Source organism: Cavia porcellus, unplaced genomic scaffold (assembly GCF_034190915.1).
Source record: "Cavia porcellus strain 051 isolate PalLab524CR breed Dunkin Hartley unplaced genomic scaffold, mCavPor4.1 scaffold_2, whole genome shotgun sequence".
In the NCBI taxonomy this organism is placed as follows: domain Eukaryota; kingdom Metazoa; phylum Chordata; class Mammalia; order Rodentia; family Caviidae; genus Cavia; species Cavia porcellus.
The window spans coordinates 21330244-21357032 of NW_026947485.1; the positions used below are offsets into that span (position 1 = coordinate 21330244).

Below are 26789 nucleotides of genomic sequence, written 5' to 3' on the forward strand. Positions count from 1 at the left end.
TTTTAATAAATCAATCTGGGATGAGTTACTATTTATATCTGTCATCTTTAATTTCTTTTAGCACTGCTTTGTGGTTTTCACTATACAATTCTTTCCTCTTGGTAAATTCCTAAGTATTTGTTCTTTTTGAATTGTTCTTTCAAATGTTCTTTAAATTTATTTAATTACAAAACTTTGGGTTTTTTTTGTTTTTTTGTTTTTTTTTTTTTGTTTGTTTGTTTTTTTTTTTTTTTGGTCATTTTACAAAAATGTAATTGAGTTTTAAAGGCTGATTTTGTGAACTGCAACTTTGCTAAACCTGATTAGTTCTAACAGGTCTTTGTGAAATCTTCAGTTTTCTACATCAAGATCATATCTCTATAAACAGCATACTTTTACTTCTTTGGATGTCTTTTATTTATCATTCCTGAATGGGTGGATTTCTAGTATTGTATTTAATGGAAACAGCAAAGAGTAGACACTGTTGCCATGTTTATAACCTTAAAGATTTTAGTTTTTACCATTTAATATAACATTAGCCATGGACTTTTAAAAACTAACCTTCCTTGTATTGAGGTAATTTTTTTCTATTAACTGTTAAATGTTTCTTTTGTTTTTTTCATCCTTTTTTGTGTTACTGTGGTATATTAAAATGATTATCATATACTGAGCCATCCTTACAATTCAGGAATAAATCCCATGAGGTCATGTTTAATCCTTTCAGTGTGTTGCTGAATTTAGTTTACTAGTATTTTGCTGAAACCTTTGTAGCAAGACTCCATAGAAAAACCAGTCATTAGTTGCCTTATTTAGTACAGTAACATTGTCTGGTGATTTCCTCCTCTTTAACTTTTTACAAAAACTTGAGAAAGACTGATACTCATTCTTCTTTAAAAGTCTGGGAGACTTCTCTAACGAAGCTATCTGTTTCTGGACTTGCTTTAATTATTTGATTACTGATGTAATCATCTTACTATTTATTTATATGTCTACTCATGCTTTTGATCTCACATGAGTCAATCTTTATACACAGTATGCTTTTAAAGATTTATTAATTTCTTTTACGTTACCTTATGTATTAGCATGTAATTATTCACAGTAGCAATTCCATAACTTTTGGAATTGCTCAAAGTAGTACACAGCAGTTTTTTTGATCCCTTTTTATTTCTGTGGTGACAGTTGCAACAATGCCTCCTTTCTGAGTATTTGGGCTATTTTCTTTTTCTTATTCTAGCTAAGGATATAAATCCTTTTTTGATCTTTTTATTAAAAACAGCTCCTAAAATTAGACTTTTCTTACCATTTTTCTCTAATTTACTTGTTCTATAATTTTCATTTCCATTTCTCTACCAACTTTAGATTTAGTCTGTTCTTTTTCCAATTTCTAAAAATGTAATGTTAGGTTGTTGATTTGAGAATTTTTCTACTTCTAAGGTACTTTCTGCTATGAACTTATCTCTTAGCACTTTTGCTGAATCCCACACGTCTTAGTATGTTTCAATACTGTGAAAGATGCATTTTTTCTTTGTCCCAGTTTCCTGAGTCACTGCCAAAATACTTCTCAGAATCTTATGAGAGTAGTGCATTCTGTACCCTAATAAGGTTATTCTTCAGTGGCTGGAGACCCCTTTATAACTTCGATGGCAGCTGGCTCCCATGGAAACTCAAACCATGAATTAGAACTTGCTTCTCACCTCACTATCTCAGGAAAGGGACAGGAACTGAAGACACACTTGATAAAACAATGGTCAGTAATTTAACATGTCCGCATTAAAGCCCAAAAAGACTGAATTCCAAATAGCTAAATATGTAGTTCCCTTAAAGGTGGCCTAGAGATGACATAGAAGCTTTGTACCCTTTCTCTAATACTTTGCCCTACGCATACTGGGCTGTTCATGTATCCTTTGTAATTTCCTTTATAGAAAGTAAGTAAACACAAGCATATTCCTGGATCCTACTAACTATGCACCAAAATATATGAACCAGACAAGGGGGTCGAAGCAACCTCAATTGGAATTGGTTAGTTAGAACTTCCAAGAGCCCTTGGCATCTGAAGGGGAAAAGGGATGATCTTCCTGGATTGAGCCATCAATCTTTGAGCTCTTTCCAGGTAACAGAACTAAAATGAATTAGAAGATACCTAGCCTGTCAATGCTGCAGAACTTACAACTTGATGTGCAGGGGAATCTCACTAAATATCCGAGGTAACAGAAGCCTTCTGTGTTGTGAGAACACAGTAGGAGAAAGTCTGTTTTTTCCTTTACTTACAGTTCTGTTTTTGTTCTCTCTGAATTAAATTATCAAATTATTTTTGAATTTCTGTCATGATTTCTGACTCATGGCCTTTTTGAGTGTGTTTCTTTCTTTCCACATAACTATAAATTTTCTAGTTCTCCATTTCCTTTTTATTTCTAGTTTGACTCCACTGTGGCTAGAAAACATATTTACATGCTATCAATATTTTTAAATTTATTAAGACTTCTGTGGCTTAAGGCCCACGCATACCTGAAAGGAATATGTGTTCTACTTTTGTGGGTGGAGTGCTCCGCACACGTCTGTGAGGGCCAACTGGTCTACAGTACTAGTTCTCAGTCTTTTTTTCTTACTTGCCTTACAGACCCTTGATGGAGCCATTATTGAAAGTAGGAGATGAAAGTTTCAGAATTATTCAATAGTGCTTGTTCTCCCTTCAAGGCTATCAAAGTTTGCTTCTTAAATCTGGGTGCTCTGTTGTCAAGTGAATTAAGTGAAAACTTAAATTTTCATGGTAAACTGACCTGTTCATTATTATAAAGTATCCTTGTCAAAGACAGTGTGGGTTAAAATGACATTCATGTAGGTTTGGCAACCTCTGCTCTTTTTTGCCTCACCATCTTCATGGAATAGCCCAACCTTCCACTTTTATTCTATATATGAGCTTCTATCTAATGTGAATCTCTTGTACAGAGCACTCAGATCTAGTTTTTTACCAGTCAAGAACTTTATGTCTTTCACTGAGATACCCTAGTTAAAGAAAAAGCCAGAGGAACATGTAATTGCTGATCTCCATTTCAAGTAATTGCTAGAGCAAGGGGTCTAGTACTTGTTTAATGTTTTCTGTGTTTCTTCCTGGTATTTTGTCCTTCTCTTTCTGCCCTTGCATTTTACTAATTGTTTTGGTGGAACATACTGACTTCCTTCTTACTATTTATTTATTTTTCCTTCTTACTTTTTAAATGACCTCTTACAGAAATTTTCTTTGTGGTTACTGTGGGATTTCCATAAAACATATTTATAACAACCTATTTTAAACTAATAACAAGTCTGTCTTGACTTTTAATAATTTCATTTTAATGACTGTCTGTGTAGGCCTCTGGGTTCATCCCAGATGAAGTTCTTTATGCTTCCTGTATGTGGATGGCCATTTCTTTCCTCAAATTTAAGGTATTTTCAGTATTTAACATAAACTCTGTCCCTTTGCTCATTTTTTGAGGCCCACATGAGTATTTTGGTTCACTTTATAGTGTATCATAAGTTCCCTAAGCTTTCTTTTTCTTCATTTTTTTGTTATTGTTTCTTTAAGTCACTTATTTCAATAACCTGTCTTATGACCTACAGTTCACTGAACATTATTTGCTTAATCGAGTCTACAACTGTTCTCCTCTAATGAACTTTTAAATTCAATTACTAAACTTTTCAGCTTCAGAATAGTTTCTATTTCTCTGTTATTTTTATTTTTTCATGCATCATTTTACTGACTTTGTTTGCCCATTTATATTCTCTACAACACAGTAAGCCTAATACAATTATCTTAAATATTTTTGCCACAAATCTGCTTATTTAGGATTAGTTTCTGGATATTTATTCACTGAGATGTTTGGGAACCATGTTCCTCTGGCTTTTTCTTTATTTAGGGTGTGTGCGTGCACATGTCTTTTCACTGTTAGAAAAAAATCTCTTGTAGAGTTTATATACCGGTTTTATACAGTACAGGACTTTCATTAATCAGCCCAGGTAGAGTCTGGGAATTTCTCAAAACATTTACAAAATCGTATCTTCTGTGTGTAACTTCCCACTTAAATTTCTCAGTTTATTTTCCAAGAGCCTATTTATACACTGCTCCATCTAGTGCCTTGTGTGCAGTAGTGAAAGTTCTTAATACTGCAACAACCTGTTTTTGGTAGTCTCCAGGCATTCAAAATATGCTAGTTTCAAGAGGACTTCAATTCAAATGAAACAGACAGCAACACCTCAGGAACATCCCTGAAAAACCCAAAAGGTTGGGGCACATATCTCCTCTTCACTTTCTTTCTGAAGGAGGAAGTCAGGAACTGGGCACCCAATGCCAGTCACAGAGAGTTACAGCAGCCTTCACTTGCGGTATTGTAAGTCCCCTGGCTTAAGGTGCTGACCTCTCTTTTGTTCTCTGTAGCCCCAGACAACCAAAGTATGCTACCTTCCCTCCTGCAGTTCAAGCCAAGAGAGAAGACACCAGCGCTCTCTCTGAAAAGCTAAAACTCTGGACATTCTTCCACCCTTCTCTTCTCCTCCCAACATACAAATTGGTCTTTTTGTTCTTACTGTTGTGCCAGCTTGGGGCAGTGGCTAACACAGTTTATATGAAACAGCTTTTCTTAGTTATATCAATGTGGCTATTCTTGGCCTCCAATTGCCTGGGGTACTGAGTCTTCCTAACCAGTTTCTACAGTTCTCATAAGGGTTTTTTTTAAAAACAGATACAGTAGTACTGTTGTTATACTGGTATTTCTTTCTACAGAGGAATGAGATTTGGGGCTTCTTTTTCTACCATCTTCCTGACATTATTTCTCTTACCAACTACATATAAAGTTAAACATATTATCTACCCTGTGTCTCAGAAATACATCCATAAAATGATATTCACAAAAATACTTAAGACATCCCACACATAATAGCAAAAAGAGACACTCATTGTACATTAATAAAAAAACTAGCTAACCCATTTATAATATATTCATGAAATAGAATACTTAGCACTGAAACAGATGAATGGTACATGAAATTTTCAAAACTAGTACATTAAGCAAAAAGAAGCCAGACATAAAGTACATACTACATGATTCCATTTATTATATAAAGTAGCTAAATGGGAAAAGTAATTTATGATGAGAAAGAACAGAGGGACTGCTGTTGAGAAATAGAAAGGATAGATTTACTGGAAGTAGGCAAAAGAGAACTTTTTGATATGATGGAAAAGCTCTGTATCTTGATGTATGGTGCTAAAGTTAAGATCTATCTCACATATACAAATTTTATTTCATTAATAAAAGAAGTAAAATGAAGAAATGTAAGCATTAAATCACAATATATGCCTTGCTTTTTAAAAAACAAATAAACGGCTTTTCATTTATCTTTTCTACTTATAGACAGCCATGAAAGTCAGTTAGGCATGATCTTCTTCTAGACAGAGACAATGTAGAAGCAGCACATTGACAACAAAAACCTTTAATAACCAAGCTCCAGCTAAAGTCATCTTGCTCTCCACAGGAGATCACAAATAGTAACAACAGTAAAAACAAGCCTTTTGATATAAGGCCCACCCATTCCTCCCAATGAGTCTCAAGCCATCTTCTCTAAAGATACACATGGACCACTTTATCATCACCTTATCTAAACCTTAGACCTGTAAGCCAGAGAAAATGGTCTCCTCAAAACTGCAATTGTGAACTTAATTTGAAACACAAAAAGGTGTTTCTGAAACCTCCACAAGGTGCTAAATGATACAGGAAAAGACTTTTGCCAGGTAATCATATCTACTGCTAGACTCTTTTTTTATCATATTCTCAAATCCTTATAAGCCCAGTCTCCAACTCTGACTAGACATTCTTCCCTTGGAAACCGGACCTCTTGACAGTGTATCCTGTAAAAAAAAAAAAAAACTTCTGCCTTTTCTATATTCTTTTTCTATTAGTAAATTCTTTTCATTATCTACGTCACTGGCTTGTCCTAAGCCATCTCACACAGTAGATAGAACCTTGTCTTTACAGCTAGACAGACAGAGATATAGACAGACAGACAAGACAGGCACAGAGATAGGGATAGAGACAGGCATTTAGGAATGTGTTCATTTGTGTATATAAATGATAAAAATTGCTCGTATCACTTTAAAATTACTGAAAAATAACCACTCATTACTGCGCAACACTAATACTTTGTGTTTATATATATATATATATATATATATATATATATATATATAAGTATACTGTTCTAAACTTTCAAATAAAAGTAAACTACATAATTAGATTTTACTAATATGGTAAGTTGAGTGAATAAAAGAACTGAGGTCATATTATGCCCTACAATATGTAAAGTATACAAATAAGACAACGAATTGGCTAAACATCCCTTCATGATAAATTCCTTTTTAAGTAACATTTTCAGGTATTTTGTTACAAAGTACAATGGCTATGTACCCTTGTTCCTTGTATAACATGAAAAAATAAAGGCTCATCGATTTTATCACACACAGGCCAATTATGGATAGAACACGTAAAAACTGAGGTATTTTGAAATATTTTGAGTATGTGTTAAGTCCTCCACAAAATTTTTTACCATATCAATAACTACAGTTAATACATGCTCACTAAAAGAAAACTGAACACTAAAGAAAAATGTACGCAGGCATAAAATATAGTTCCTACTCTCATGAGTGCACAATAATCAAGTGTGTTCTGCTGGGCATGACCTTGCTTTTTGGCATTACTAGTAAAAAAATACATTATGATGACATAAATTAAGATTAATGCATGATTTTTGTTAATGAAAGGATTTAATACTATTTATCCTTCATTACTAATGATTTTAAATCTTACTTATAAATTCCTATTTTAAAGAGTTGTTTTAATACATACATACCCATTCGAAAAAAAGCAAAATATACAAAAATAAACATTACTATTCTCTATTTACATTTAGCTATATATCCTCCCAGAATTACATATACACATATTTACACTTTTAAAATAAGATCACATATCCAAACATGCACAACATTTTTAGCTATCTTTCTCATATAAAAGGTATCATCAACAATTTTTCAGGTTTATAACAATACACTACCATCATTTTTAAAGGCCACATAGTTATCTAATTGTATCAAATCTCATTATTCATTAAGCTAATTGTCTACTTGAAACATTTATATTGCTTTCAATTTTTTACTAATATGAATGGCTATGAATGAATTTAAATACAGATTGTTGCAAACTCACTATTACTTTAGAAGAAACTCTTAGCAGTAGACTACCAAAGGATACACATTTTTAAATTATATAGTTAGGTATATTTTTTGATTGAGCCTGGTAGAGCCTAGTAATAAGAAGTTGACAACTGAAAAGAAGAATCAAATCCCAGCACTTGGTTGAAGCAAGAGAATTATTACCAAGAGTTTGAGGACAGCCTGAGCTACATGCACACTATATAGCCAAACCCTGTCTCCAAAAAAAACTAACAAAAAAAGGATAATAAAATAAAATTCCATCATTTCCAGAAAGACTCTAGAATACAAAGTTAGAAAGATAGATTTTGCTTGCATCTGATAACCCACACTTGGGTTGTATAGACAAAGGTTGTAACAATAATAAAACAATTGAAAGTAGGAAAATACCTAAGGAAATCGAAGAACAATTAAATGACCCTTTTCTAGAAGTAGTAGCCTGAGTTAAAGGACGATGAATGTGGAAAACAAATTCCAGGTTTAAAAAAATAAATCTAAGATCTGGAAGTAAATATCAAAGTATTTCCAGCAGGTAGCCCATTTACAGATTTTCTTGACTGTGAATTTGTTGAGAAAAAACATACAATCAGAAAAAGAAACAAAAACAGAACCAATATAAACTGAGCAATTAACATAAGCTTAATACATTTGCCAGAGGCTAAAACAATATCTACTCATAGACACACGTAGCAACTTATAGAAACATACCTAAAACATAGATACTGTGATTATCAGCCTCGTGGTATCTCATCCATTTTCCCATTATGTAATATAAAATGTGAAGTACAAAGCATTCAAGTAATTAAGACCTCACATTGTATTTAAAAACAAATACAGTGGTAACATGGTTTATGAACCTGATTTGCTTTAGGATTTTGGGGAAAATGGCTGCATTTGTGTCTGTATGAGAAAAACAGCCATATATGTCACCTGATGCAGTTTGCAAATGGAAGCAAAATTTTGCTCAATACTTTTACTTGAGAACTAAATTGTCAACAGATGTGTTTGTGAGCTAACGTACACTGTACCAGTGAAGACTCTCTAATCCAAAATCCCAACCCAAAACTTTCTGAGTAGTAGCATGATGTCAAAAGTAGAAAATTCCACATCTTACTGCATGTAACAACAGGTCAAAGTTCAAACACAGGTACACTAAAAATACTGTAAAACATTCCTTCAATAGGGGACCTGCAGGAAGTGGAGCAGCAATAAATCACCCTCTCCAAGATTCAGAATCCCAACACTGACAAATAACAACTTAGGGGAAAAAAGGAAGAGGGAGGTGGATCCCTGGGACTCAGGAAGGGAAAAAAAAACTGGAGCCTAGAGAAAAAGCGAAGAGTCAGTCCACAACATAAAAAAAACGGGCCATCAGTACTTTCTCTTTGGCTCTTGACTCGTGGGACAGAAAGGAAGACAGAATCTACAGAGTAACACTGAAAACAGATGACTTCAGAGGTTTTCAGAGAGAAATGCACCAGTGGAACAGAGCACTGGACACTGTGCACTACAGCAGCTAGTGAGGGATCCAGCCGAAGCATTTGCCATATCCCCAGCCAAATGCCATTTCAGGGAGAGGCCAACTGCATGGGACTCCAGGCAGCCAAGGGTTGGTTTTGTCTCAGGGCTTCCAATGTTAAACTCCCATGGTGACGGGGTAAGAGACATCAATGGGGACATCCATGGTCAGGGAGTCAAAGTCAGGCAGGCAAGAGACATGAGACTGTTATAAACTAAACAACTCAGCCCCACTCCCATGCCCAGAGGCCAGGTTCAAACTGAATTTCGGTGGATCTGAAGGTCCCAAATGGGACACCACCCTAATCCTACTCCGGATCTTACTGCCTTCCTTGTCTCTCAGGGAGAGCAGGGTAAAGCCTTTGAATTGGACACTTCCACCCCAGAAGATAACCACAGGCTTGAAATCACAGAGAAATTTCTTCTATGATTTCTTTGCTACTGGTCTTTTGTTTGGTTTATTTTCTTTTTGTTTTTGTTTTCTAGTGTAAACATTGTTTATAGTTTCTTTTCTTTTGTTCTTGTTTCTTTTTTTCCTTCCTTCCTTGTTTCTTTCCTTCTTGTCTTTAAAATTTTACTGAGCTTGGGTAATCATTCCTCGTCCTTTAGCCTTACTTTTCTTCTTTCATTTTTCTACTCTTCTCCCTAATAAATTTTCTCCCTTTAGGGTAAAATGCTCTATTTAGTGAATATTTACTGTACCTAATACTCTGATTTGCCTTAGATTTTGCTATATGACTACAAAATCTTTTATCTAGGTTAAAGGTGGCAAATTATTAGTCACCAGCTTGTCATTTTCCAGTCTGTGTTTGACACTATTGTTATTATTGACTATTCTACTTTAACCAAGGTGATATAGCTGTGATTGGTTGATCTTCCCTGCATTCCAATAGCTAGATTATCTGGAAATATAAACAACACTGCAGCCCAGTAACAAAGAACTGGATGCTAGGAAAAACAGGCTGTAATCCATCCCTGATAAACAAAAGAGGCATGATCCTGGGATAGACTCAAAGTCCAAAAGCCAGCTGCATCTAGAAGACATCTCTGAAAAATAGTCGTTTCCTTCAAAGGTCTCAATACTAGCAACAAAGCGACCTACCTTAAGCAATTAACAAGCCTCAACACAGAAAACAAACAAGTAAAGAAAATAAATTAGAAAACATGGAAGAAAGATGCAACCCAATACACTCAATTCACCCAAGGCAAATCCAGGGAGCCTTGAAGCGGAAGAAATTAAAAGCCACCCAGCTGTACTTTCTGAATGGCAGTAGTGGAAGTACCAAAATAGATGAATAACTGTCTTGACAAAAGCCAAAACAGAAATAAACTATACAGATAATGAAATGACCACCACAATAAAGGAAATGGTTAGTGGAAATAGAGGGGACAGATTTAAAAAAAAATAGAAGACTTTAGCAAGGACAGGGAAATCATGAATGCCCAACACAGGAAATCAACAAAAACTCAGAAGCCAGCACAACGGACATGGAAAACTTATTCACAGAAATACTAGCAGAAAACTTTCAAAGCATGGAAAAGGAATTTGACATACAGAACTGAGCCACACAGAGCTTCTAATTAATCATGATAAGAAAAAATATACCAAGGAATCAAGATTCCAAAAATTCAACACAAGAGCAGAATGTTAAAAGCTATTAGAGAAAAGAAACAAATCATTTATAAAGGAAAACACATTAGAATCTTAGCGGACTTCTCAACACAATCCCTAAAGTCTAGGAGAGCTTGGAGTGAAGTACTTCAAGCCCTAAAAGAAAACAGCTTCTATCCCACATTCATAAAGTTATATCTCCAAATTAATGTAGAAATAAGATAGTTCCATGATAAAGAAATTCATTACCACTAAACCAGCACTCCAAGTGCTGAAGGATATTCTAGAAAAAGACAGTCCCAAGAATCTCAACAAAAGGCATAGAAAGCAGTTAAATAGAAAGGAAACAAAGGGAACCAACAATAGGAAAATAATACAGTGACAAAGGTAAGTCAATATATTATCAGTTATAATCATCAGTGGAAATGGTCTCAATTCACAAATCAAAAGTCTAGACTGGCAGGATGGATCATGAAACAGTATCCAAGAATATGGTATGTACAAGAAACACATTTAACTCAAAAAGAAATTCATAGGCTGAAAATGAAAGGTTGGAAAACAATACTTCATGCAACAGTAACCTGAAAAAAAACAAGGGTAACTATTCTATATGCAGACCAAGTAGATTTCAGGCCAAGAAAAGACAAAGAAGGTCACTCCATAGTTGTTAAGGGAAAATTCCAAGATGAACAGATAACTACTATGTATATACAAGCACCAAGTATTAGCATACTTACTATATAAAAAATATTAACATATGAAATATCAGATAAGCAATTTTAATGGAAGATCTCAATATCCCACTGTCACAAATAAACAGATCAACTACACACACACACACACAAAAAAAAAAACAACCACAAAGAAATAACAGAGCTGAACCAAACCTTTGAATAAATGGACTTAGTAGATAACTGTCCTACCTAATGATAACAGAATACATATTCTTCTCAGTTCCACCAGGACTTTCTCCAAAACAGACCACAGACCATATGCTTAAATAAATGTAAAGGAACTGAAATCCCATGCATATTATCAGATCATAGTGCAATAAAATTGGGAATAAATGGCAAAAGAAACTTCAGAAAGTATATAAACACATGGAAATTAAATAATATTCTCCTGAACAACCAACAGGTAACAGATGAAATTGAAGAAGAAATCAGAGAGGCTGGGGATCTAGAACAGTGGCATAAGTGTCTACCTGGCAAGCACGAGATCATGCATTTGATTCATAGTACCAAAAAAAAAAAAAAAAAAAGGAAGAAAGAAATCAGACAGTCTCCATAATTACATGATAATGCCAACATGACATACTGGAACTTATGGGACACAATGAAAGCTGTCCTACAAGGGGAAATTTATAAAGGTAAATTCCCACAACAAAAAAACTGTGAGCTCAAATAAGTAACCATAATGTTGAATCTCAAGGTTCTGGAAAAAGAAGAGCAAGTTAAGCCCAATGTTCATACAAGGAAGGAAATTATAAACAACAGAGCAGAAATTAATGCAACTGAGACTAAGAAAATGCAAAATAAAAGATAAACCGTTAGCTAACCTTATTTTTAAAAAGACAAATCCACAATATTAGACATTAAAACAATGAAATCACAATGGATCCTATAGAAATCCAGATCATTCACACCTACATTACAAACCTATACCTGATAAAGATGGAAAACCTCAAAGGGTAAACTCCTAGATAAATATGTTACCAAGCTGCATCAAGAAGATATAAAAATTCTAAATAAGCCAGTATTAGTCAATAAAATTGAAGAACTAAAAAACTACCATTAAAAAAAATGTTCAGGTCCTGACAGATTCACTGTTGAATTCTACAAAAACTTTAAAGATCTAATGCCACTAATCCTCAAACTCTTTAAAGAAACTAAAAGTGAAGAAATACTCCCAAAGTCATGTCTGGAAGCAAGCACTACTGATACCAAAACCAGAGACGCATCCAACAAAACAGAATTTTAGGCTAATGTACTTAATGAATGCAGATATAAAATTCCGTCAAGTCATGTGTCTTGGTTACTTTTCTTTCTGAGACAAAATATCTAACACCCAAAATTAAGGAAGGAAAGATCTATTTAGCTCACAGTTTATAGAGGTTTCAGTTAGTAATCAGCTGGCTCCAAGGCGGGTGACATGGCACAGGGGCAACAGTGCAAGGCAGCAGAAGACAGCAAAAGCAGCAAGAGCAAAAAAGGGAGCAAGCCTCTTTACCTGCCTTCTATTGTAAGCAGGCTGCCCCACTCAAGGAAGTGCAGCACTGTGCCTTCCTCTTACACAGGATGAGGATATTTACAAGGAGAGGACCCCAGCCTCCTGCTGAGGGGATTAGTTAAACTCTCAAGCTGACACAATGTGTCAACCATAACCCTTGTTAAAGGGGTATATATGAAACACAAGTAAGTTTCATGTTTGGAAGAGTTCTATCTTTAAGCTATCTCATTAGGCATATGGAAATATTCCAACATCGAAGCATTTCAGGGTTCCATACATTTTGGATAAAGGATATTCAGTCATACTCCAGACATTTAGTCACTGAAAAAACTCACGACCTTGTGCTCGCCAGGCAGGCAGGCAGTTAAGCCACTGAGCTAAATCCTTGGCCCCAAAATCTTGTTTTTTAAATAAATACGTTAGAAATATTTTTCACTTAAATTCTTCAATAAATTCTTGCTTATCACTTCGTAAATATCCAAATTTTATTTTTACATTTTAAAAAACATTCAAAAACATAGTTCTAATTTTATTTTTTTAATTAAGTTTATTGATGCATTTCAGGTAATCATAATGACCACATTCATCATAGGGAATTTGTACCTGTACATGCTATATCTTGATTTTTATTATTTTCTCCCCATTCTCTTGATTTTTATTATTTTCTCCCCATTCTCTTCCCCTCCCTCCCTTCAGGTACTTACCATCCATATGACATACTGATTAATATAATCAGGATCACTGAGTTGATTTATTAACGGAAGAAGAATTCCACGTGCAAGAATTTCCTGAAAAAAAAAATAATGAAAACAATAAAAATTTAATCTAGTATACTTCTCAATTCAGTGGAAAGTTTCCCGATACAATACTGTTATGTAATACAGGTATGATACACATCAATGTATAAGAAGGTAATATCTTATCCCTACTATCACTCAGTGATCTGCCATACTCGATTTAAAATAAACAAAATAAAGCTACCATATCAAATTAGACACACTGCCACAATAACATCTAGAGTGAAAAGAAGTAAGAGTATCTCTAGCACAGGAGTATTTACATCACTTTTTAAAAGGCAAAAGACAGGACTAAAACATTGTAAGTATGGATTAAGTTAAAAGTATAAAAATAGAAAAGGAAAAGTAAAAGATACCATCCCAATTTTATTTATTTTTATACCAATTTTAGAACCATGTTTATCTCAAGGGGATAAACCAAGCAGTTATATCAACACTGATTAAATCTGGATAGCTGACATATAAATGTCTGCTGTATTCTCTATACTTTGCTAGTTATAAACATTTTCCTAATTAAAAAACTGCAGGATAATTTACTCTTTGTTGTCTAGAATATACCTTTCCATTCTTTACAGTTATTTATGCTCCAATCTTTTAAAAAAAATTTTTGCCCTTCTTTTAAGCTTTTATAGAAGAATCAATTAACCAATTAACCTATTAAATAAACCTTGATCATTTCAGTTGAACACTTGTACTTTTATTCTGAAAATACACTCATGCCCTGTATTCACATATAGCCACATTAAGTTAATATTTTCTATGTTGTATGTCATACATTCCTCGGACCACTGATACTTATGAGACTTCTATTAGTGGAACTGGCCAAATGACCTACGGACTGATCTTCAAAAATATTTAACATATCCTCTGATCTTCTCAGGCAGGTACCAATAACTAAGAATTTAAAATAAATGTTATCGATAAAATGTTTATACCTGTTATCAACCTTCGTAACTTAATGGTTGTGATATATAAATATGAAAAGTATTTTTTGAGAATATTGGAGAACTAAGTTATTAGTTTAATATGATATTTCATTTCTCTTAGCCAAAATACTGATTTATTCTTATCAGATCTCTAATTTATCTGGGCCACTTTCTAATAAACATTACTAGAAGATGGTCTTTTTCTTTTTTTTTTTGTCTTTTTCATGTTTATCGGTACCAGGGATCGAACTCACGACCGCCTGCTTGTAAGGCAGGTGCTTATGCCGCTGAGCTAAATCCCCAGCCCCTAGATGGTCTTTTTCTTTAAAGAAATATTTTGTGTAATTCTACTGTTGTAAACTGTGCAAATCTGGGAACTATCATCCTATGATGAGTTTGTATTTCCAACAGACATTAATGAGGTCTCCAGTAAATCTTAGAGATTCACTAAGATATTTTCAGTCCCAAATTACAAGGAATTTCTTCCTTTGAAGTTAGTTTTAATCTCTAACTTCTTAAAAAATATTTATGTAATTATTCCACATTATGTCTTTGGCAACATGTTTGTATTTTAAAGTTTACTTTGTAAGGAGAAAGCTTGTGCACAAAGAAAAGTTTTTCCAAGGTATGTTTTCAAAATGAGAAAATGAAAAAGACACAAAAAAAAAAAAATAAGACATGGGAAAGAAGTTTAATTACATTTCATGTTTATTTTTAATGTAATCAGCTGATTGAGAAAACTTTGGACTTCTACTTTGCCTAATAAAGATAGGATTAAAGGCTATTCATGTGACTCAACAATTGCTGCACAACAGTTCCTGTACATTGAGTTCATACAAAGTAGCCATTTCCATGTAATTTTTATTTCAAGATCACCAACTTTTAAAAGATACCATCAGCTGTCAAGAGGGGTCCTGAAAGATACATAATCACTGAAGTCACGAAAAAAAGCACACTAAAAGAAGGTAAAGGTAATTAAACAGCAACTACCTTAGTCAAATACTGCGGTCTATACAACCTATATAAAAGATCTATGCCAAGGAAAGGGCTCATTCTTCAACTAATATTTAAACTGAATAAAAGTATCTTTTCCTAACTTCAATTTAATTACTGACAAAAGAAAACTGATGAAGAACTAGCAAGTGAAAAGAACAAAAACTGATCTGTTTAGTTCTCTACAATTATATTCACCCAAAAGGAAATGCTGGCCTAAAAGAGAAATCTACAATAAAACATAAATTTGTTCATTACAGTCTTACATATTTTAATCTATAACCTCATATAAAAAGTGGATGCTCATTCATAGCTCTTAGGAGTCTGCTTAATCCCAAAGGAGCTCAAGAGCATGTACACCATAGCGAGTAAGAGGACAAATGTAATATGTCTTGCCTTACAACTAATTCTTTACTTTAGTATTTGCTATGTGTCAGATAGTGTTTTAACCTCTAGGAATTTAATGACGACCAAATTATCATTTTAGAATATGGTAAAATACTATGAAGCGAGACAACTAAATTATTTATAGCAACTGGGAATTACAAGGAAGCTTAAGAGTCAGCATTCAGAAAGGCAGCTCTGAAGAAGAGTCACTAAGATGAGAAATAAGTACTATTGAGCCAAACCTTGATCAAAGGAAAAAAGCATCTAAGACAGATCAGAGGTGAATGAAGAAAATGACATTTTTGAGGAAGAAAGCTAGTGTGACTAGAGAACAGTGACTGCTAACAGACTTTACCCTGGACCAAAGTTTATTAGTAGGCACCTCTGAACCCTCTTCCCAATTAGGTTTCAACCTTCCATCGTTGCTGCATGCAATTCCAGCACAACTCCTGTTAAGTCAGTTTAGCCAGAACTCGCCTAGCCTTGGTATCTGATCAACTTCCTCATTCCCCTTTCTTGACAATCTGATTATCCTGGTCTGCCTTTGGCAAGAATTCTAGTAAGTCTGTTTGAACAGATTTTTTCCTTACATTTGATATTCCTCTTAGTAACTTTCCATCCACCATCCCAACACTCCTCTGTAGATATAAATATCCACTTGTCCTTCTATTAAAAACTGAGTCCAGTTCTACAATGAAGTCTGGTTTTCCCTATTGAAATAAAATCCATTTTATCACTTCACCGACTATCTAGCTTGTTATCTCTAATACTTCTGGCATGAAGGCATGAGCCTTGTAAGCCTCTAAAAGGACTCCGTATTTCAAAGGTTTGTTCTTTGGTCACACCATTTACTGATATGTAAAGAAAACTAAAAGACAGGATAGAGAGGCAAGGATAATACTCCATTTTGAACATTAATGTACAAAGGGTTTGTGGGTTACTCAATTGGCGATTTCAAGTGAGCAACTTGTGAAAGTGAAATGGAGCTCAGAAGGAAGTCCAGATTAGACATATAATTTAAAAGTCATTAATACGGCAGGTAAAAGACTGCAGAACCTGAGTATTTAAACACTAACCAGAAGAAGAGTTCAGAAATATGGTTACATATGAATCCAGTGATAGGCATACTAGATATTTTCCATTTTTAATAGTAACTACACCAAATATGTAATTGGTCATAACCAAACATAGACTAATCTGTCAGACTCTTCTCATAAAAAATTAGCACTTTCTAGTGATTTCACGTAAGTGCTATCATCACAGAAGTATGCTGAATTCAAGATAGACAGGTAATATTAGGAAATTACATGAGTATTGCTTAAATAAAGTATAAGTATAAAACTATGCTTCAAGAATTGGCATCCATTTTGGAGGAGGAAAGACTAAAACGACTATAAATTTACATTTTTAAGAAAATTCAGACCTTTCATTAACTCGTTCTACTAGGACATGGTCTTAAATAACTAGCATTTTTCAATTATATCTAACACCTAAAGCTACATGTTCTTTTTGTACATTTGAAAAATTTTATTCCACAGGTTTACATTAAGGGATTAGAATTCAAGACTATTTCTTTCATCTTACTCATTTTCCAAATATAACCTTAGTAGAACCAAGTAGAATCTTAGCTGCTCAGTGTTGCTTTTAAGTTTCTGTCCAGAAATGTTAATTTTTATCTAGCCTAATTTAAGGAAAGCTACCATATTAAGCAAACTTTTTAAAAGCATACTTTTGTTACAACCAAAATCCAAGTGCCTACCTCTAAGTCCTCAAAGTATCAGCCAGTGACATCTGGGGTACTGAGAAAGTGTGCAGCCAGAGTTAGAACCATCTTCAAAGTAACATGTATTTACTGTCTCATTCCTATTGTCCCACAGGCACACAGTGAGATTTTCAAAAGGAACACTGTATCATCCATCTATCTGCTAATGGAAAATATGCTTGTACCTACTTGTATTTTGGAATTTTCTTGGTTTTAATTTATTAAATTTTATTAATTTATTTTATTAATTTATTAAACAGAAATATTATTGAGAAAGCCCACATAAACAAAGGCACTTTGGGGTCTTCAATATGTTTTAAGAGTTTAACAGGGTCTTAAGACCAAATAGTTTGAAAACTAATGCTCGAAGTTTCTTTACAGTCATTATCTGATACGAGTTTAAGCTTACCCTGACAAAGTATCGCATGATCTTGTTCTGGAAATCTCCAGGAGGTAGCAATAAATATAGTAAGACCTCACACAAATCCCTTAGGAATCCTAAAAATAGAAAAATAGCTATAATAACATTAGAAAACCTTAAGTTTCCACCTAATTTTAATACAGGACACATTAAAAAGAGAAATAAGTAGTTCCATAATTTTACTAGCTTATTGCTTAAGTAATTAGTACACATAAGTATTCATTAAGAATTCCTTCACTGTTCTACAAATACTACTCATTACTCAAACTAATTTTTAATTCTGTTGTGTATTTGCAGTTTATCACACATTATCATTGCACACTTTAAAAGTTATTTGTGCATCTGAGGATTTACCTGTAATAATTCTTTCGAAGAAAATATCTCCACTATCTTAGTAGGCAATAACAAATGAAGAGTATACTATTTATTCATTTAAAAGAACTCAATTTATATAAACATACTACATGTCACTATATGTACTAGTTAGAGTCAACTACTATTTCGCAGTAGTGCCAAACAGACAAAAACTTAATTTTACAATCAATATAAAAAGAGAAAAAAGAAAAATTAGAAAAAGAAAGGAAAATCAAAGAAAAAGTTAAGCACATTTTCAAAATCTATAAAAATAATTCCCACGATTAAAATTACTGACATATCCTAGGAATAAAAAGATAATCCTATTAATTAAATAATACACCAAGGGGCTGGGGATTTAGCTCAGCAGCATAAGCAATATAAGCATATATATTTTAAAAAATATATATATATAAAATACACCAAGCAGAAAAGACTCAGTTTTAAAACTGGGCAAAGATCTGCAAGTAAAACTTGTCTATCTAAGCTCCCCATAAAGAAAGGACAAGTGCATTCAAATCTATAAATTTTACTCGAAGGCATATGATTATTCTCTTAGAAAACATTTCAGGTTTACCAGTTGTACTCTTGAAGTTAAACAGTACAGTCAAGAGAACAATTACTATAGCTCATAAAATAAAAATAATTAATTATAAAGTGTTGGTTATATGTTTAAAAGAAGGTTGGTCTTTTACCATTAAAACTGAAAAAAGGTATAAAAACTACTTGTAAGAGTTAAAATAAAATGCATTGTTTTCATTATGTTACTTGTTCTATATAAGAATAATTACACTCTCAGATGTGGTCTGCTACTTGTCTTTAACCAGTTAATGCTGTCAAAAATTATATTAAAAAGAAAACCTTCTTCATCTTTGGAAGAAGTGCACACTAGGTCACGGCAAACTTCCTTTTCCATTTCAACTTCAACTTCAAAGAAGGAATCTATAAGATCCTCTGCTGTACCTGGAAACAGAAAGGAACAATTCAATATATACAGAGTGATAAAGGAAAACTGACTTTTAAATTCTAATTTTAAAATGACGTAAAGACAATACCTTTCATTTGATCATCTTTCTCTGTTATTCTCTGTTGAGCCTTTCTGAATACTCTTAGGTGTGTGCCAAAATCATCTACAATTCGTGTAGTAAAATAAGGTTGCCAGTCTATTTCTTTTGCCCTTATAAAAGACACATCACACAAAAGCATACAAAAAAGTTCATTTTAATGACAACTGACACAACATGATTATCCCAAAGCCTGCAGATTTATACTAATTGTTACATCTTAGACTCCATAAGACTCAAAGTATGTTCTATTTCTCTAAGTCACCAACCAATATTATTTGAATTACATGTCACAAAAGTACTATCTAAATTCCTAAAACAGGAAAATAATTAATTTTTCTATTTAAATCTGAAATGAGTTTGACCATGAGTATATCACATTTTCTCAACCCAAGATAAAAGAAGATAGAAAGATCCAGCACTGTTTTGTTTGCTTCAGTGTTCCTTATAAATCTGCTCTGAATTCTCCATATTTTTCTGTTTAGGTATATAACCAAAATTCTCAACAAAAATACACAATCATTCTTATGAGCCTGGCTGACTCCTGTTTGTATACTACCACTTAAAAACATAATCTTCAGAAATAACCACTCAAACAGAAATGATCTACTTAAAGACAGCTATTTTAGCCAGAGGTTGTGTATACACCTGTAATCACAGCTCTCAAGAGGCTGAGGCAGGAGGATCACTGCAAATTTGAAACCAGCCTGGGCCACATTGTGAGTTCAAGGACAGCCTGAACTACATGGTGAGACCTTAACGCAAAAAAAAAAAAAAAAAAAAAAAAAAGGACTGATACAATAAAATAGCATCTATATAGAAGACAGTCTTTAAAATACCCCTAAAAAGAAGTTATTTCTATATTTCACAGAAGTTACCTAGTACTCTATACCAAAAGCAACATACCTTAACAAACTGCTATTTCAGAACCCCAGTAAAACTGAAACAGATAATACAGGGTACCCTTGAGTTACAACTGGGCTAATACACAAACAACTTGAGTTATAATCAGAATTTTAGTTTTAACTTACAACCAATGCCTTGAGTTGTGACCTGAATGCCAGCTGCCCAGGTGGTCTCAGATATAAATTTAATACTTAAGAGTTCTGGAAGGAATATTACAACATCCTTTCCTGTATGGGATTAACTGAGAAATCCTGGGCCAATGTCTCTAGAAGGGCACTGAAATCTGCCTGAATACAGGAGACTTTGAAGGCTGTGTGAGAAGCCTGAGCCTTTGATTGACAACTTAAGTTATAACCAGTCTTGGGGAACAAATTTGAGTTTGTAAGTCAAGGACCCACTGTACAATTACATATCTCCTGCAGTTAAATAATATTTTTAAATAAACATTTTTCTCAATGTTGTTTTTCTCTAAATACCTGTACAATCAATTCACCCTTTCTGGAACATACTAAGTTGGTAAAAGGCAAGGGGTCTGTTCTTGAAGATATTTGGCAATGGGTTAACTAAAGGCATTGGGAAGCCAGAAAAGTACACAATCATTCAATGATAATTACCCACAAATATATAATAAAGAACTAATGAAGCAGTTGATTACTGTCACTTTTGAAAAGAAACTTTTATGGTGATGGCATTGAGAAAATAACAGATGACTATTTTCAAAAAAAGTTACTTACTCATATACTAGCACTTCTAAAGACACACTATGATTTGTTATTCACAGAAAAAGATTAAACTGTGAACACAGAAACAAATTAACATGTAAAGCCCCACCCTCTCAAAGATCTGAAGAAAATAACATTATTTAGACTATAAAAGCCAGGCAAGTACCTACATAATCAGGTAACAACACTCAACTTCAGCATGGATTCTATTAAAAAAAAAAAAAAAAAATCTAGCTCCAGGAGTGGTGGTGCACCCCTGTAATCCCAAAATTTGGGAGTCTGAGGCAGGAGAATTATTGGCAAGTTCCAGACCAACCAAGCATGGGCTACACAGTGAGTCCAAGACCAGCCTAAACTGCATAGCAAGATCCTGTCTCAAAAAAACCAAAACCAAGGGTTGGGGATTTAGCTCAGCGGCATAAGTGCCTGCCTTGCGAGCAGGCAGTCGTGAGTTCGATCCCTGGTACCGATAAAAAGTAAAAAGACAAAAAACAAACAAACAAACAAACAAACAAAACCTTAGCAATTTCAAAGTCTTTTGTTTATTAAAAATATAAATAAATTCACAATCTGGGTATGCATCTTTCAAAAAATCTTTGTATGTTTCTTTACTCAAAGTCATCCATACTTGAAAATTCTACAAAAGCAGAATCTACTTAATAGAGAACATTAGCTCATTAACCCACAAATGGTTCATTTTAACAAATTTAGAAGAAAATAGAACAATGTTTCAAGTTATATTTATTCTATTTATTCTTTTTCACAGTAAATTCTATGTACTAGCATTTTCAAATAAAATTTACCCTTTTTAGAAAGCAATTTAAACCCAGTTCAACTCATTGTAGGGGATGTAATGACATTTGAAATGAGTGACATCAACAAGCAAATACATATACTACAGAAAAACTATCTCAGGCTGGGGATTCAGCTTAGTGGCATAAGCACCTGCCTAGCAAGGATAAGGTCATGACTTTGATCCCTGGTACAAAAAAAAAAACCTATTTCAAATCCAGATTTGTATTTTCAGTATAGAAACATGATGAGGGTGGAGAAAATGGGAAACCAACATTCCATATCTCTACCCAAGATCATTATTTCTCTACTTCTTGACTTTTTTCCAATGGCTACATGCAAACCCAAAAGAAATCTTAATTTGAAGGAACTTTTCTAATTTAGGAAGAAAAACAGTAGTTTATTGCTTCCTACTTATAAAAAAAATACACAAAGTATTTCTAATGCTTCAATAAAATTAAAAAAACAATGATAGTGAAGTACTTCTTAAAATTATGATATATACAAAATGGAATGTGAATAAACTCAATTATGCAATGGTCACACCTTCTTCTATTGTAATCATAATACAGCATTCAACTGTACCTATTTATATCAACTATTAAGTTATATACAGTCACAAAATTTTTTTCACTGTTTAAAATATTCCCCCATATGATAATTAATAAACATTTGAATTGTTACACAATGATTCCTGTTATACAACATTTTCTTTTTTTTTAAAAACTGTATCTTGAATTGAAAATAAGGGCTTATTTCTTATACAGTGTTATGATTTAGCTCTAGAATGTTCCCTAAAACTCTCATGTCCTCAGAGGCAGGGTTTGTGGAAGGTGAATGGATTCATCTACTAATGAGCTCCAGTATTTGCATATGTTACTAGGAGGCAGAGCCACATTAGAGGGAGATCACTGGGAAAATGACCAGGAAGGGTGTACTCTTATTCCTTTCTTTTTGTTTCCTAACCATCCTTAACTGTAAGCAGCTTTTCTCCACTGCTTTCTTCTTGCCTTGGAGCCTGCCATCTGTACACTGAGTTTTCTAAAAACTGTGAACCAAAATAACTTCTCCTTCTAAAGTTGTAGGTATTGGGTATTTCATCACAGTGATGACAAAGTGACTAGAACATAAAGCCAGGAAAAGAAATACAATCAACTTTAACTTTAAAAAGTAAAATGTGGGTTCCGGGAGAACACAGCAGATAGATAACAGCAACTACAGAGGCTCTCTGAAATACCCAACTTAGAATCCAGGAATGGTGCGGTGTGAGGAGTCCTAAGCAAGGGGAGACATACCCTGCAGACCCATGAACAAACTAAGCTGAGAGAAACCAACTGGAAATGCAATCCCGGTGCTATAACCAGAACAGATAAAATCTCAGCGCCGAATTGAATTTCCTGCCACCATTGCTGCTGCATCTGAATCAGCACAGCAGGGACAGAGACGCAAAAGCTCTGAGAGCAGGAATCGGCGAACAGAGTTGAGAGCGGGACTGGTGGGGAGCCCTGCATCCACCTGCGGTGAGTGAGAGGAACGGGCACCCTTCCATAGACTAGGAGGCTCCAACAGAGGGCATTCTGGGACCAGGCCGACTAGCCAGAACACGATGCTGCAGTGACTGTAGTCACCTATTTCACTCTCAAGTGGTTCTGCTGGGGAGCGCTTGGACTGGGTGACACCACGGACTAAGACCCAGTAGGCTGGCCCAGGTCTCAGTGCCTGGCGGTGCACCCTAGCAGTGAAGCCTTCAGGAGGTTGACCTGGAGGGGCAGGCCCAGCAGAGGCTGCCCATATCTGTGTCTCCCTAGTATACTTCAGTGGGAGGGAACCCCTAGCCAGCAGATTCAAACAAATTGTAACCCACAAAGAAAGAAACTAGGCCTCCTATATACGCCTGTATGGAAGGAACAAAAAAAATGAGAAGTGGAGGCAACAAGAAAGGGTCCTCAGTCCCCAATCCTAAGAACACTGATCCAGGAAAGGGAAATGCAAAGGAGAATGAGGACAGAAAACATGCAATATCAGACATGGTACCAATAGACAGAAAGCGTTATCTCTGGAGCCTCATAGACGAGTTCAAAAGCGAAGTATTTAATGACCTAAAGCAAGATATAAGTAGAATAGTTAGAGAAATGCTAAGCACTGCCCAAGAAAAAACAGATGGTAGAATGGAAGAACAGAAAAAAAGGGGAGAATTGTTTGATGGAGAAAATAAGAGAAAACATAGAATATGTGAAGCAGGTTCAAAGAGATTACCAGGAAACTAAAAATTCCACTGAAAGCTGGCATAACAGCTTGAAAGAAACTAAGGATAGATTATCTGAACTGGAGGACAGATGTATAACTTCTTAAAAATAACAAGGAAACAAAACAGCAATAATCCAAAGGCTAGAAGATAATAAGAGGATCTATAACTTAAGAGTTAAGAATGTAAAAGAACAAGTAGGGACACAAACAAATGAACTACAAAGGCTATTCACAGAAATAATCCAGGAGAATCTCCCTAATTTAGCAAAAGGTAAAGATACCAAGATGTATGAGGCATACAGGACCCCAGCCACCTACAACCCAAACAGAGCTACACCCAGGCATATAATAATCAAAATTCCAGAAATCCAATATAAGAACAAAATATTAAAAGCCATCAGAGACAAGAAACAGATCACGTACAAGGGAACACCCATCAGAATTACAGCAGACTTCTCGGCACAAACCATCAAATCACGAAGAGCATGAAGGGAAATAATTCAAGCTTTGAAAGATAATAACCTCCAGCCAAGATTGATATATCCTGCACAACTATCCCTGGAAATTGATGGAAAAACAAGGTGCTTCCAGGATAAAGAGGAATTAAGAGAATTTGCAACCACCAATTCAACTCTACAGAGAATACTGCAGGACATTCTAAAAAAAGAAAAATACTAAGATTCCAGAAACAGTGGCAGAGAGGCCACAATGAATGGAGCAGAAAGCGAAATGAAGAAGGCAAACTGACACCTAATGACGGAAAAAGAGCTCAACGGAAATGAGGCAGAGAGGGTTGGATGGTAGGAACAGCTATTTTGGAGAAAACAAGACATTGTAATAGCTAGTGCTGATTTAATATCATCTTGTTTTGAAGTCCCATCAAACTTTTCTTCTGTCTCCATCGGTCTTAACATGTTGTATCTTATTGGAGTTTATTATATGTGAAAATATAAACAAAAACTTTTATAGACAAGGAGATTATACAGAAACCATTGTTCATTTTCTGTTAGTTGATTCTAAATACCCTGTAATATTGTCATTCTCTTGAATGGTTTTACATTGTCTTGATATGTTTGATGCTACAATATACGAAGTTATACTCAAAGATTTCAAGGAAAAAGACACTATGGTAACTACTTTTATGTCAGGATATCTTGTAGTGAAACACTATTTTGCTTAAATGGTTATGTTCTGACCCATACTGTTTTGTTGTTATGCCCTCTTTTATCTCAATCTTTTTTATTATCTACTTTTTTATTTTTATCTTTTTAATTAAGAGAAAACATAAATAAAAAATAACCCACTTTGATTTCCTTTTAACTTGATTTGAAACCCTGTATTGCCCTCACCATCTTGTTTTGACTGATTTTCCTCTATTCTGTTTTGCTTGATAGTACCAAGTTTGAGAGTATAGGCAACACCTGTGAAGACAGTAAGATTCACCATAATGCCCATTCTGGTTTGACTATTATCTTCTTTTGAAGTTCCGTAATGTCTCCAATGTTTTGGTTTTATTGGTTTGTCCTTTACTGTTTTGTTCAATTTTATTATAACTGATGATATAGACAACTGTTTTTAAGATAGCAAGAGACATTATGGTAACCATTGCTGATCACCTTGTATTCTTTTTTGACATTATATATTATGTCCATCCTTTTGATTTCACTGACTCTGTTTTGTTATGTCACATTTGGTTTTATTCTCTTCAAAAAAAGTAATAAGAACTGTGGGAGTAATAAAACCCAAAATGTATAATTGTCATTGTAAAAAATAGAGGAAAAGAAAGTGCTCTAAAGGATATAACTGCATATATATATTTAAGTGTATAAGATAGATAACCATATTACTGAGTTTTGTTGGATCACTGAACAGAACTGTTTGCAGTCTCATTGTTTGAATGTCCACTTTATATGCTTTCATTTTGTAACTTGAACAACTATTTCTAAGATGACAATATGTAATCTATTAACTAGTGAGTTCCTGTTTATTTTTTCTGAAATACTGTGTAACTTGTACCCTTTTTGTTTTTTTTCCCTTAAATAAAATTAAAAAGTAAAATGTATATTAGGTCATTGAAGCTTGCACATTTCAACAGAAAGATTGCAAGAAAGAATTAAAATGCAGAAATAGAAATACAACAATTATTAGGTCTTAACTAGGGCACAAAAGCAAAGCAATACCATAAAGCATACTTACTCTGAGCTTAGAATATTGCATGCCCTATCTCTAACACGACCATCTTACTCCTCAATATTACCCTACAACCAAGTCTCCCGTATCCATTGTCTCTCCTCCAACCCATGTTTCATAAAGTGCCAGTGTTATCTCTTAAAAAAAAAAAAAAAAAAAAAACAGCAGCACAAAATGAATGCTAAAACTCTTCAATATCTTCCCTTTATTCTCAGGGCTAAGTATGAACCCAGTCTCTCAGGTCTTTCATACTTATGCACAAGCTTATTTCCTCATTGTCCACTAGTTCAACCTCTCCTTCCCTGTCTGCAGACACACATGCTTTCTTTCCATTTCTCAAACTAAAATATGACTCCTCTCACCTATATGCCTCTGCCAAGTGTGCTCAACCCTACCCACTCTCCACAGATTTGCCTTTCTCCCACATTTACCTGAAAAGTCCCACTTATACTTCAGAGTGTATCTAAAATGTCACCTTCATGTAGCAGACTTCGTAACTCCCACCCTCTCTGGTCTTCCTTAGGACTAGACTATTCCACTATTCAGTTACTTCGATTCTCCAGTTTTATTTTCTAACACCTACAAACTTTTCACTTTTTGTAGCACTCAAAACCTGAAGCAAATATTTTCACTGTTAGAATAAAAAACAAAGC

At 34.2% G+C, this 26789-nt stretch overlaps 1 protein-coding gene across 5 annotated transcripts in view; it reads right to left on the minus strand.

The window, feature by feature from the left end:
• Snx13 (sorting nexin 13) overlaps window positions 1-26789 on the minus strand; it is a 153868-nt gene that overhangs the window by 51697 nt on the left and 75382 nt on the right. For all 5 annotated transcript variants that reach the window (XM_063239116.1, XM_063239121.1, XM_063239128.1 and 2 more), the window contains 4 exons: window positions 19271-19392; window positions 19077-19178; window positions 17850-17938; window positions 13280-13363 (listed from right to left, as the gene is read on the minus strand). In XM_063239116.1, coding sequence (XP_063095186.1) covers window positions 13280-13363; window positions 17850-17938; window positions 19077-19178; window positions 19271-19392 — 397 coding nt within the window. The remainder of the gene's footprint in view (window positions 1-13279; window positions 13364-17849; window positions 17939-19076; window positions 19179-19270; window positions 19393-26789) is intronic.